General features: G+C 39.1%; 2 protein-coding genes across 5 annotated transcripts; one reads left to right on the top strand and one right to left on the bottom strand.

Annotated features, from left to right (window-relative positions):
- Window positions 1-820: 820 nt before the first annotated feature.
- Window positions 821-5,246, bottom strand: LOC135482841 (protein FAM81A-like). The gene is made up of 6 exons (XM_064763274.1): window positions 5,157-5,246; window positions 4,198-4,615; window positions 3,735-3,983; window positions 3,366-3,608; window positions 2,837-2,947; window positions 821-2,614 (listed from the first exon to the last, which is right to left on the bottom strand). Exons 2-6 carry the CDS (start codon window positions 4,591-4,593, stop codon window positions 2,399-2,401), a joined length of 1,215 nt encoding a protein of 404 aa, XP_064619344.1. The 5' UTR covers window positions 4,594-4,615; window positions 5,157-5,246; the 3' UTR covers window positions 821-2,398.
- LOC135482840 (proton-coupled zinc antiporter SLC30A5-like) lies at window positions 1,711-13,485 on the top strand. 4 transcript variants are annotated; one of them, XM_064763272.1, is made up of 15 exons: window positions 1,711-1,819; window positions 6,034-6,251; window positions 6,478-6,606; window positions 6,857-7,097; window positions 7,280-7,376; window positions 7,608-7,693; window positions 8,180-8,350; window positions 8,921-9,212; window positions 9,584-9,789; window positions 10,242-10,399; window positions 10,534-10,663; window positions 11,077-11,290; window positions 11,525-11,751; window positions 12,235-12,363; window positions 12,478-13,485. In XM_064763272.1, exons 2-15 carry the CDS (start codon window positions 6,184-6,186, stop codon window positions 12,652-12,654), a joined length of 2,325 nt encoding a protein of 774 aa, XP_064619342.1. In that variant the 5' UTR covers window positions 1,711-1,819; window positions 6,034-6,183; the 3' UTR covers window positions 12,655-13,485. The 4 variants fall into 4 exon arrangements, with proteins under 4 accessions (XP_064619342.1, XP_064619343.1, XP_064619340.1 ...); XM_064763273.1 differs by lacking the exon at window positions 1,711-1,819 and adding an exon at window positions 5,450-5,556 and having other exon boundaries at window positions 6,484-6,606; XM_064763270.1 differs by lacking the exon at window positions 1,711-1,819 and adding an exon at window positions 5,450-5,556.
- The last annotated feature ends 176 nt before the right edge of the window (window positions 13,486-13,661 follow it).

The raw sequence follows: 13,661 nt of genomic DNA, 5'->3' as shown, positions 1-13,661 counted from the left end.
GGTCACATATGACAAATAGGACTAGTATATCAAAATGCTAGTGACCAGGCGATCGAGCATGGAGAATTTCTTCAACATTGAGCAGCGGCAGTGCGACGCAGCTCTTTTTCAGTTCAGCCCTTGGTGTTTGTTGGAATGTGAGCTCTGGCCGGTCTTCTGAATGTGGCATCTCTCTTTTCCAATGCCAGAGGACAACCTTGAGGCCTGTCCCATGATGACTGATGAAGGTGTAGAGTTCTCATTCGGAAAATGGCTACCTGTTTCTCTCCAATCTCCAGCTTGTTGATGTCTGTCTTCGGGTAGTAGCCATTTTCCTGGTCAGTGCACTCTCTGCTGCAACGTTCATGAACTCAAGTCTGCATTGTACATGCATTCCATTGTACGTTCGATCCCGATGGCACTCTTATTCTCAAGCAGGCAAATTTCATAGGAGAGTTGTGGTTATAAGCCAAGCAATGTGAATCCTGAGACTGGGGGTTTTGATACTCCTACATCAACTGTCGAGAGGCAGAGTATATTGAAAACAACTGGTGCCAGGATGAGCCATGTGCTGTCCTGCAGAGTTTGTCAACATAAATTGCTGAAGCATCATGTCTTTGGTTTACCCCGAGGTGAACTGGGTGTTAGGTAACATGTCTTTGTAATCCTTCATGTTTTCACTCCCAGTATCTTCCATTGAGGGCTCTTTCTTGGCCAGAGGGTGGCTAGTGATGATGAAAATATCAATTCTGGTCTCGTTCACAGGAGCCTTGTTTGGAAAGATGAGCAAAAATACAACTGTTACAAGAATATTCAATAAATATATTTATTTTGTCTAAATATCACAAAATGTTCTTTTCACAGTTTGTAAATTCTTTAAAGGAAAGCCTTATGACATGTATATTCTCTTCACAATTTGACTTATAAATTTATTTTATTACCAAAGTCGAAAGAAGTTCTAGGAAGACTGTGACAGGATTCTTCAGTCATGAAATGTAAAATAATACTGGAATTTCAATATACCTCAACTACTAGGATGTCATGGAATACACATAGTGATGGTTCAATGTACACATGTAGCATTGACCCTTCTACTTCAAATACAAAAGAAATCTTTTCTCAAACAAATTCTTGAGGGGTGAAATGCACTCCTTAAATCACACATCCTAGCAGTAATACCCACCAATTTAATGATGGAACGACAGTTTATCACACTACAGGTACCTACACTGTACACTTAAGATGTCAAAACAGAACAAAGAAATTTGTCACAATATAAAAACATATTCATTGAGAGTGAGATCATATACACACAATTTTAAAAAGTTTGGATACGATGCATAAAAACATTTACTACCGGTATATAAATATTTAAGATCTACCTTTTAGTAAATGGAAATGTACAGAATGTAGTTCAATATTTTAAAACTTCAGACCAAGTGACACCGAGTCATTGCAATACTGTGACATTGTTTGGTGAGGTTTTCCTTTTTCTAAACTATGATAAATATATCTATACAAAGATAAAAACCCAGCAAACAATGCTTAGAATGCAATCAACTCAAGTACTGATATGTCGACATTAACACAAACAAACTCACAGCACACTATTCATTTCATAAAAAAATTCTTGGCAGTGGAATTTTGAATTATTATGAACAACTGTTGCATTTGCATGCAAATCAAGAGCATTATACAACGCATGTCTGTAGCCAGTGCTAGTCTTCACTATTCAGTGACAACAATTAAAAAATTTGCTGTGTATTCTGGCAATTTAGATTTTGGCATTCGGACTGACGTTACTTTGGAAAAGCTGATTAACCTTTACCCGTGACCCAAGGTGAGCAGTAGGCCTAGTGCCAGCTTTAGTCATGCTGGCAAAAACAACCTCTTTCTCACACAGTAGTGCAGGTCTTATTTGGAAAGTTACATGTAGGTCTGCGTTTCAAAGTCAAGGTTCCCGCCAGTTTTTTTAACAAAGGAAGCTAGTGCAATCACAAGGATAAATGACATAGTATATCATGAGACTTTGGTGCCAGCGCCAGTTTCAAAGCTTTTTGTTACCAAAATTGCTAACTTCCTAACATTCTAACTAGGAGTACACGTAACGACCGAAAAGGAAGCCCTATTAGCTCTGACTGATCAGCCCACAATAATCCTTTGAGGAGATTATATCTGCCCCAATCCAAAATCGGCCGGGAGCAAAATTTCCAGATTTTGTATCCAGTTACGCAAGCACATGATGAGTTCAGACAAGTTCATATTCATGTACATGCGTACCTGGACACGAAATCTGGAAAAGTTTCTTCCAATCTGCTGATTAAAAGTCGTCAAAGGAGTATTGCCTACAATCTAAAGAATTGGACGGCGACCACATGTTTGGCTGTGATACTGAAACCAAGACCACAATCTCGACCAATCAGACCAAGACCACCATTTTCTTGATTGTAGCAATATCACGTTTGAGATGCTCTTCAAGCAGACGTCTCTTCCCATCCATGACCAATTTCATATTGCCGATACTGTCGTGGACGGTGCTGAAACCTTCACGGCATTCTTGTTTTAGCCTCATGTGTTCTTCTTTCTGTTTCTTCATGTTGTTTTCGATCACTTGTGTCAGTTTGTGATCGAAAGTCTGAAAGAAAATAGATGATAAGGAAACTTTGTTAAGATTAGTTTATCTTAAGCAAGTCACATTTCCGTAGCAAGTCTTTCCCTTCAGTTAAGTTGTTAGTAAAGGGGTAGGAGATCGCTTCAAGATGTAAAATTACGCTGGCTGGCTATGTCCCGTGGAATATTTAGGAAACAGAAGTGTCTAAACTAGAAGAATGTGTTCTCATTACTAGAAGATGCTCACCGATTCCACAATGATTAGCTTTTCTTGCTGTTGTCTCGTTTCGTCTTCTAATTTGGTGATCCTTTCATTCAAATTCTTTATCCACTCATTAATGATTTTCTCAAACTTGTCCTTTATAAATAGAAAACAGGAAATTACAACAACCTAGAGAAAAAAGTTGGACTGATCCTTGCTTTGGTAATGCTGTAGGTGGATTCTTTCCCTCTAGGGTTCCAAATGGGGGGGGGGGGGGGGCAATAAACAGAACATCTAGCACTTTGGAGTTTTAAAAGACATCCTCCAGCAACACGGAACAAACGTCTCGTCTTACAGGCATTTTATCCCACCCCAAAATCGTGCGCAAGCTCCTCATAAACAATTCGATTTACTGGTATATATGTACCCATCACTTGATATGAGTTTGGAGAAATATTGCAAGGAGTGAGTTAGGAGTAGCTGACAGCTCTCTCTGTCGGCCTCTCATTTCTGTATTTTCTTACTTGAAGTGCAAACCATAAGACTTGAGTAGACAAAAGTAATTATCACTCACTGCTTTATTGTCCCTTGTCGTGTTGCTCCTTTCCAAGTAGGTCAGTATTCTCGTTTCCATCTTCTCGCGTTCATTTTCTGAGTGCACCCTATTTGTGGCGATCATATTCCTGAGATCCTCGACAATACCCCTGGTCTTAACGTCAAGCAATGACAACTGCTGTGAAGAATCACCTTCAACGTGTTTGATCTGCATTGTTGATTCGACATTAACCTTTTCGATCTTGGCACCGACTTCTGCAAGCTGCATGAATTGAGGTTGAAAGAAATATAAACATGAGTATAAATCTAAGAAAAAAAGTCAAAAAAATAGCTTAAGCTAGACCCCAAAGTAACTTTTTTTAGCAATAATTTAGGGTTAAAAACCTACCTTCTGTTCAAAAGATTGGAACCTGTCATAAATTCTGTTTGTATTGTCAGTGACCTGAAGAGCGAGGACCTTGATATTGTCATTACAGGCCTTGATATCTGCTGAGAGTCTTGACAGTGAGGCATCACATCTTGCAACTCTCCCCCTGAGATCTGTCTGCCCAGCTATGTGGTGCATTTCCAAATTTTTGACTGCTGAGTTTGCACCCTGATGGACCACATCACGATTCCTGAGTTGTTCTTCTAAAATCTGAAAATATTTTTACCTGGTTATAAAAAAGGCAGTTAACATTCAATAAAATGCAACTGTAAAACAACAATTTGTCATTCATTATCGTCAATGAAATTATTGATACTCCCCAGATAGAGGAAGTGTACTGGATGAATAAAAAATAACTAAGATGAGACTTATTGAGTCAGTGGGATCTATTGCAGTGCAAGTTTCTGAATGTAAAATGTCTTACCTCAATATCTCTACCCATTCTTTTGACAACTGCTGTAATAGTTCGGATATGCTCCTGTAACATCTCCCGAGCATATTTCTCCTCATGCCATGTACCATGATTGAAATTCAAACTTTCTATGATATCTTCTTTGATTTTCAATGCTTTGTCCATCAGTCCTTTCAAATTATGTTCCTGGTTTGCAAGTCTGTTTTCTATGTAGTCTATTCTTGGATTATCTGGTGCTAAAACAACACGCGGCGTGGGCGTGGCTATTTGTATTGGTACAAGTTCACGGTCTGCTGGTGGAAGGGCTTGCCGACCCCCACCATGCCGTCCACGAGGTCGTGGAGTTTGCCCATTGTCTTCCCTGCCAAATGAATCCCCATATGTCGTATGTCTTGGTGTCAAAGCCATCTTGATTCAGTGTTTCCAACACCTGTGAGATAAGACATAACAAGGCTTTAATCAGCAATTTTTGATACAAAAGTTTGCTCAATGCATAGAATTTCTTACTCAAATGGGGCCAGAGGGACATTCTGACCATGATGGTTATCATGGATGATGTTGACTTGATCACGTATCATTGATCAGGCTGCTCCGAAATCCTTCACACTTTTATATACAGACGAGTGTCAACTTTTATCTAGCTTTTCATCCCCACTGGCACCAAACATCCAGCCATGTAGATCATTGTGTGGGGGCTGTAGGCATGACTGTGGATAACTCATGACTCAATTGACAATGTCCAATCATGCCATGCAATGAAAATGTCAGATGAGAAATGAGGTGGGATCTAGGCCTAGGCCCTAGGCCTATTTTATTATTTAGCCTAGTATTTTTAGTCTTAGACAAATTTAGAGTTGCAGTTGCACCATAGTTACGTTTATTTACAAAAATGAAGGGTACACGTATGGTTGATAGCGCAACCATTTCCTCTGGTTCTATCAACTTTCATTATGTACGCAATGTCAACTTACAAAACAGAAGAAAACCATGAAAATAGACTGCGACTTCTTGCTGCTATGGAAAGTCGGCCATTTGTAAACAACCAGCGCACCTGCTCCAACCTTGTTCCTCCACAAAAAGCTCCTTCAAAATATGTCAATATATGAAAATATCAAGAGTTCTTTGGAAATTTAACAGTATTTTCTCTATAAAAACCTTCAACAAATAATGGTAATGTAAGATTAGAATAGGTAGTACCAACCCATCGTTGTATAAAGGGAAAAAAGAGAAAGGAAAGTTGTCATGTGGTCGAGGTTTTAAAATCACCGGAAATGGAATTCTCTAACGTTGCAAAATGGCGTCGAATTCATAATACCCTTTCAATTTCACCATATATTTGTTAATTTCAGTCGAATTTTAGGATTGATTAAGGTACATTTAGCATATCATTAATTGTCATCAGTGATTCTAGATCCTTGCCAAATTTCACGTCCGTAGCTGCATCTGACACTGAGAAAAAGAAGGTGATGACGTGGAACTTTTTTCACCCTATACAACTTACTCAAAGTCAAGTACATGATACATGCAAGTGACGTGCATGCGTGCAACAACAATCAATGCATGCATATTGCACTAACCATGCATATCGCAGACCTGTGTGTTTTGAGGGAGCCAGCCATACATATAATAATCCAGACAGTATGGTCACATGCCCTGGGACTGGATGCTTGTGATTTGAGGCAACTCCCGGCTTATCTAACACCAAAATGGTAGTAAAACGTAAGAAAAATTTGATGTCTTTTGGATTCTGGTGGATGCGTTTTACGATGACCGGTTCTAACTAATAGCATCTTAATTCATCCTTCTATGATTGGCACCTAACATTATCTATTAATTTTTTTGTTCCAGGTTGATTTTATTGAAACAAGCTTAAGATGAAGCATCCTGTTTAGTTCGAAATTCGTAAAGGACTTGATAATGACATCAATGAGATGAGATGGTTTTCAGATCTGCATGTACTCATAGTTGATTGATGACTATGATTTGGTAATAAACAACATGGCAGATAGATATGGATCCAGCATTGGTGGCCTGTTGCCATCACGGGCGATATATCCGGCATCCAGGTATGAATATGTAAATTATATTCAACCTAAAATAATTCTGATTGTAAACTGTTTGTTGAAAATTCGTTAAAAAGTCACGTCATTTGACAACATAAAATGTCTACAATATGGCAACTTAGCTTTCTTTGATCATCTCTTTCTAAGCAATCGGACACACTGAATGGAAACTTTACGTTTTCAGCTTCAAACAGTTAAGTAAGTGTCAATAAAGATGTAAATATGTTAGTTTCAGATTTGGTCCATACCTCATCCTCCTGGTTGTGTCTAAATTTATGAGAGCCTTTGGATTCTTCCTCAGTTATGATATTCTGAAAGTTGTCCATGTCGTCCAGTTTCTCTGTATTGTCAAACTCGGGTAGGTTGGACAAATTGTATTCAAGACAACATGTGTACATCTGTCGGGTCAGTTTGAGAAGAAACTTTTTATTTAATGTTGTGTTATTTTTGAATTAAATATTCACATAAACTTGCATATGTCTTCAACACATTGGAAATTCAAGTTAATTCCATACAATTGACCTTAGACAGAATACGGTCTTCATTTGTGCATGTATACTAAAAAAATATTTGAAATGCAGAAACTTACCAGTGGTCATTTCTTTCAGGTCTGCGGTTGTGTTGGTGTTGCTACAGAGGCCTTTTTCCAGTGGACCAAAAATTACAAAACACCAGTGGCTTCGAATAAGTCGACATGCTGTGTTTGGATGTATAATCAACCTGTTGTGGTTCTTTGGGCTCACCCTTTGTGGTCCCCTGAGAACCATATTGTTGTTTGAACACAGCGAGTTGGTCATGATAGCCGGAGCGAGCGCACTCTTCACGAGTGCGGGAGGTGGCCCAGCAAAGGTTTGTATCTCATAGTCCTATGACAGCGAGTATGACATAAGTTTTGGTAGTCTTGATTTGATATGTCACCTTGCCCTCCTGGATGACCTTAACATCATGTAGAGAGAGTCTTGTCGATATTCCATCATCCAATATGCGTGAATCTTCTGTCTGTTCTCAATACTACTGCTACTATTTTTCAGCTGCGTGGTGCAGTGTTCTTTCTGATTGCGGTTGTGAGCCTGCTGCTTTTTGACAATGATGATATCGCAGCCAATATGGAGGATAAACAGCATCACTGTATCCTTTTCGCTGGAATCAGTAAAGCAATTTTCTCTAGCTTCCTCGGTGGCTATGTGAATTTTCTAACAGATTGGATTTGCATGAAAATTTTTCACAAAATATCAAAGAATCACCTTATGTTTTCCATACCTGAAAATAATTGATGTGGTGATCTATTAAGAAATCTGCCAAAATGTAAGCTCTAAAATACCGCAAGGTTTTGTGATTTTCCTTGATTATATTGTTCAGTGACTGAAGCAAACCACCAACACAGTAGTATCATTACCCACACTTTCTACCATATCACCTCATGGATAGGACTCTCTGATCATAAGGTTAGTACAGAAACTGATGCAAGCCCATTGAAGTGACACTTTTTTGTAAACCCTGTATACTTGAGGTCAACATTTGTATTATCACAAACAAGTTCGAAAAAATCAAAAAAATTCAAAGTAAAAGAAATATTGACTGTTTGTACATTGCTTGTGATAATAGAACCTTTGGATTATATTAAATCAAGTTGATGAACTTGATTTTTGGGTCTGTATATGAGTCTTAAATAATTGTTAAGATGTACTTGTACCGCTAGATTTTACTAATACGGTATGTTTTTTTCATGACAAAATTATATGGTAGTATAGTGTAGTGATATTCATATTTTGAGATTAACAAATGAAACCCATGAGCATGTCTGGGTTTACTGAACCATATAGCAATTTGGTAGTGTCTGGATGGACTGGTGTGCTGCAGAGACAATCCATGCTATATGGAAGCATATACTAATTTTGTTAACAATATGATATACGTGTCTGTTTTTTCAGGGTGGTGTGTTCCTGTTGTTCATAACCCTATGTATGAACACAGTCTACACGAATGTCTCCAAGAAGTTGTCCATTGCTGTTGGAGGTGCCAAGCGTCTCCATGCCATTTCAACTCTGATGTCCTTTTTCCTGCTCCTACCATGGGCATTGTTTATATACTTCACGAAAGTTGTGAGTAGAATTTTTGATTGCCTAACTGATTCATTTTAGATTTTCCAAAATCCAAAATTGTAAGGTTGTTCCTTGCCAGTGGGAAGCTGCACTCTTATTTTCCACTGTAAGTGGTGGATTGATTTAATGTTCCATGGTATAGAGAGTGTTAGAGTCACAGGAGAGGTGCTGACAGGGACCGTTAAGGAGAGAAGTGGAGGTACAGTTGATATAGGGGCAGCGGTAGCGCAGTGGAAGAGAGTCGGCCTCATGATCAGGAGGTCGTGGGTCGACTCCCGGCCGAGTCACTCCTTGGTTCCCCGACTAGCAAGTTCAAGTGAGCGCCTTCTGGTTGCTCCTTGAAACCCCTGATTGATTTCTGTGGAGACCGGGGTAATAATGTGATATCCCAAAGCGCTTTAACAGTTCCGTTACTGAGGAGCGCTATATAAATGCGTGACATTATTATTATTGTATAGAAATGGCAAGTTGCAGGAGTGAGTTAGTGAGTGAAAGACCAACCAGTCTAAAAGTAAACAAGAAACACATGTACGTCTTTAAATGCTGATTATTTTTCCGTCCTGCTTTCAGGTGGAAAAAGAAGTCTCCTCCATGTCACTGGTTTTGCCCTTCCTTGTTGCGACACTCGTCATATTTGTGTTGGACTATTACATCGAAGCGGTGGCAACAAATCGACTAGAAGCTGTCAATGTGGCCAAGTATGGCTCGATTAGTATATTTGTCTCCGGGCTGATTCTGAGTTTATTCTGGAGTGAGGCATACAAAGCTAAAGTGACGATACATCATCATATCCAAGAGATAATTGCAGAAGAACATGCCTTGTCTGGTGGCGTCATTTTCAGCATCATCCTGATCATATTCGGTAAGTGATGGCGAGATTTTTGTTCTGAGGTAAATCGAGATCTTTTTGATATCGCCACCGTCATCATTGAGGCAGTTGTGACGCTACTTGAGTGAGTCTCACAATCATTGCGCTGCCCTCATCATCACCACCACCACTACTGCCATCACAGGGGAGGTCCAGTAAACACAAAAGTCATCTTGGGAGCGATCCCGAAGATGTATTTGTAAATGTATTCAAAAGTCATGAACTTTGGCTTAGAATGCACTTGAAGCATGAACTGCAGAAGAAAGGGCATGTGGTAACTGAGCGGTGACAACACTGAGCTCTTTGGAGACTTGATCATGTTAGGGTGAATAAACAAAATCACGTATTCCCTCTTCTTATTTTAGCCACCACCATCCTCACAAGTCCTAGTCGTGGATCGAGAGGCAGTTTCATCGGATACTCCTCCAGCGGTCAACCTCTCTATAGCTTCGCTGGAGATGCCTTGCAACGAACCTCACACTCTGTCATTGTGATTGCCAAAAATGGACTCAAACAGATACTTGAAAATTCAGATTCAAGACAAATATTTTACTTTTTGTGCATTAATTTGGTAAGTGCAATACTACATTTGGTCTATATTGGGATGATGGCATGCTATAGGATGGCCCAGAATTATTTTCCTTCACACAATGGGTACACCATAGAATTCTATTGTGCAAGGGAAAATAATTCTGGGCCACCCTGTAGTTAATATCAACTGTTTTGACTCTCCATCCAGTGGGATTGCCCCCCAAATCTTTTACAAATTGGAAAAATTAGCGGCATGAAAATTTTGTGGTTTACAGTATTGTAGCCAGAGTGAAACTAATGTTCCCCTGGGAATGGATCTTGCAGACCAGTATCTACATGCAGTCATGTGTATAGACAGGTTATGGTGTGATAATTGACACATACTGTCTTGTCTTGAGATGAAAACTTTTGTAGCTGTTTAAAAAGTAATAGTGACATGTATTGCTAAAAGTGAAGTACCGGGTACTATAATATTGTTTTGATTTGTTTCAGTTGTTTACGTTTGTTGAGCTTGTATACGGTGTGTGGACGAACAGTCTTGGTCTAATATCGGATGGTTTCCACATGTTGTTTGACTGTTCTGCATTAGTGATGGGTCTTTATGCTGCTGTGATGTCGAGGTGGAAAGCTACTAGGATATTTTCTTATGGGTAAGTGATGAATGTGAAATGCATTGTCCAGTAGTCTAGTGTAAGTTCCACCCTATTTGTACATGTATGATTACTCTAATCTACTCTTGATGGAATGTTTCGCGTGTTTATCTGATGGTGTTTGTTGTTTTCAGGTATGACCGAATAGAGGTGCTATCTGGTTTCATCAATGGATTGTTCTTGACTACGATAGCTTTCTTTGTTTTTACCACTGCCCTTGGTAGAGTATTTGATCCACCGGAAATCAATACGGATCGTCTGCTGGTAGGTTGAGCATTCAAGTCTATGAAGGTTTAGTGACACGATACTCTTGATGATTTATATGATGTATTGTCATCGTTAGATTGTTGATCTATGCAGCTGTTGGAATCCTACCTGTTTTAAATAACCACTTGACACCAGTGCATTCCACTACCTGAGGGTACATGTACAGGTGCACAATGCACACTGATCACATTCTATGCTCAACATGTTTGAGGTTTGTTCAGTCGCTACATGTCTGTACATGCAGTGTGCATGTGATTGAGGCGAAAGCCAAAGTTTAGTGAGAGTAACCAAATGATAACGAAAATCCCTAAGAAATCCTTTTCTACTTCATCTCCAAAACAATATTGAATCTTTGCCAAATTTGATTAAAACTTTCTGCCCTCAAAGTTTGTCACCTCATTCTATTTCAGACCGTTTCTGTCCTGGGTCTTTTAGTTAACCTCATTGGTATTTGTGCATTCCGCCATGCCCACAGTCACGGGCATGGTCACAGCCACGGTGGAGGACATGGCCATAGTCACGCCCCTGCTGGCCAGGGTCATGGCCATAGTCACGGAGGTCACGGCCATAGTCATGGGAGTCAAGTGCAAGTCGATCATCCTCATCATAATACAAATATGGAAGGTAAAGAAATAATCATATTCAAATCTGATCTTGTGACATAAACCATTTTGAGAGTATGTTGAAGAAGTCATTTCATTTTATAATTCCAGTCTATTTGTGGACTTGAAAATGTGATGGAAAGTGGTCACTTTCACTACTTTTGTCCAAGTTTGAACTATGGCTCATACTAGTGAAGCACTGCTTGAGACACCGCTTTTCAGATATTCATTGAACACAATCCCTCTTCTCTTTCAGGAGTTTTCCTTCATGTCTTAGCCGATACACTGGGCAGTGTCGGAGTCATCATCTCATCCATACTGATAGAAAATTTTGGTTGGAATATCGCGGATCCAATCTGCTCATTGTTTATAGCTGTGATGATATTCCTGAGTGTAATACCCTTGTTGAAAGAAGCTTCCCTCATCATGCTGCTCAGAACTCCTATAGAATTACAAAAGGAATTAGGGCAGGGTTTACAAAAGGTATAGTAAGAACTTTACCGTTGTGATATGAGTCCTTGGACAGCCAAAGGAGTTGGAAGTCCCCAAGTTACAAACATTTTCTTCATATGTGACCCGCTCCACCAAAACTAGGCGCTTGTCGCATCTGAACTTGACAGGTTGATACGGACTTGTTGTTCATTTCCCTATTGTAGACCTTTTGTGAAATGTGACCAAATCAGTTTGTAATAGATTTCACAAAAGGTCTACAATAGGGAAATGAACAACAAGTCCGTATCAACCTGTCGAGTTCAGATGCGACAAGCGCCTAGTTTTGGTAGAGCGAGTCACATATTATTCTGAAACAAAGACATTTGCTTGATTTTTTTTGTAATTGTCTCATCATTATAACTCTCTTCACTGTCTTTAAGGGGAACCAAGTAGCAACTCTCTCTTAATTTTCTAGCTGAAATTGATTGTTGTATGTAAAGTGTCAGGATGATAATGTCTATCATTATTTTCCAGGTATTATCCATCGAAGGTGTGACTTCATATAGACAGCAGCATTTCTGGCAACATTCCTCCAAAGTTTACTGCGGCATGCTGCACATCCATGTCTCACCGGATGCTGCCGAACAGAAAATAATCAAACAGGTTAGTACGACTTGGAGTATGACTCCCCTTAGTTGAACTTGGTTCTAACTAGCTATATGCCATTTAAATCATGAAGAATTTTCTAATTGAAATCATAATATTCTCCTTTTTCAGGTTACTGCCATTTTTAAAGAAATTGGAATCAACAACATGACAGTTCAGGTGGAAAAGGAGGCGTTTTTCCAACATATGTCTGGGCTTGGGATGCCCATAGAACGTGTGCAACCAATTGACAAAACGACAATGAGAGTGGACTTTGACAGTATACCTGTGGCAATCAAATCTATATGAGGAGGAAGGTTCTATATTCACCATTGTTTCTTTCATGCTGCATGCCCTTGGTAAAATACGTTTCATGTTTTAGTCAAAGAGGCCCGAGTGCTCCCTGCCTAATGTGTTGACTGCAAAAGATTGCTCCTTCATTGTGATGTTGTAATTCTTTTTTTTATTGTGACTTAGAGGATTCGTTTCTAGAATTGTTCCAATTTTGAGGTTTCAGGGCTAAGACTACAGTGCAATGTACTGACATGTAAAATTTGTTCTGCCTTTTTGAAAATATTGGTGCTGTTAGGTTTTGATAGCATTTTGTTTTTAATGTCGGTGATGGAGGCCTATGTGTACATGTATGTCTAGGAAACCTGTGCAAAGTTTGCTGTGACATTTGTAACTTTCAAACAAATCTGATGAACAGAGATCTCATTATGAATATGAATATGTATATATTGGCTCACAAAAGGTCACTGGGAAAGCCAAATGATATTTGTAAATCTTGTGTACCATTAGGCCAAATATTATTATTATCAACATGTACATTGTTTGGTGCGGTTGAAAGAGTTCTTCATGTTTTTGTCCGTAAATGTATTGGTACACGGTGGGTCAAAAATTGGAGTGGGGCTTTTTTTTACTGCTACTACTAACATGTATAAAGATGGCTATGTGTGGGACAACATTAAGACAGTGTGTAGTGATAAAGTGTGGGACCCTGGTCACTTATGCATTTGTAGCATATTAAGTTGGTACTACATTTTGTGAATCATGTTATCAGAATTTTTTGCCAATTTGTCATGTTTTCATTTCGTTTGTTTGTACAAATGTAAGATAATAAAGTAATTTTGTATCAGATGGACGATTTTGATTTGACTGTTCTTTTGGCATCAAGTCAAAGGTTATTCCCTTCTCAAAATATTCCACAAAGTTTTTTTTCCTGGGCTCTGAAATGTACCAAACTTCTTACTGTTACTTCAACAGTAGGCCAAAGCTGGGCACAATGACCCAAAAGCCATTGTGGTAATTGAGAG

This window comes from Lineus longissimus, chromosome 2 (assembly GCF_910592395.1).
Source record: "Lineus longissimus chromosome 2, tnLinLong1.2, whole genome shotgun sequence".
Classification (NCBI taxonomy): domain Eukaryota; kingdom Metazoa; phylum Nemertea; class Pilidiophora; order Heteronemertea; family Lineidae; genus Lineus; species Lineus longissimus.
The sequence above is the reverse complement of the archived record's forward strand: the minus strand, read 5'-3'. Positions and strand labels throughout refer to the sequence as shown.

Bases quoted from the DNA above. Each gene is read 5' to 3' on its own strand.
- LOC135482841 (XM_064763274.1), bottom strand. From the start codon at position 4,593: ATGGCTTTGACACCAAGACATACGACATATGGGGATTCATTTGGCAGG. The intron at 3,609-3,734 runs GTAGGTTTTTAA...CAATTCATGCAG, and splicing joins TCCAATCTTTTGAACAGAAG to CTTGCAGAAGTCGGTGCCAA. The intron at 2,615-2,836 runs GTGAGCATCTTC...ATTTTCTTTCAG, and splicing joins AGCTAATCATTGTGGAATCG to ACTTTCGATCACAAACTGAC.
- LOC135482840 (XM_064763272.1), top strand. From the start codon at position 6,184: ATGGCAGATAGATATGGATCCAGCATTGGTGGCCTGTTGCCATCACGG. The intron at 9,790-10,241 runs GTAAGTGCAATA...GATTTGTTTCAG, and splicing joins ACTTTTTGTGCATTAATTTG to TTGTTTACGTTTGTTGAGCT. The intron at 11,291-11,524 runs GTAAAGAAATAA...CTTCTCTTTCAG, and splicing joins TCATAATACAAATATGGAAG to GAGTTTTCCTTCATGTCTTA.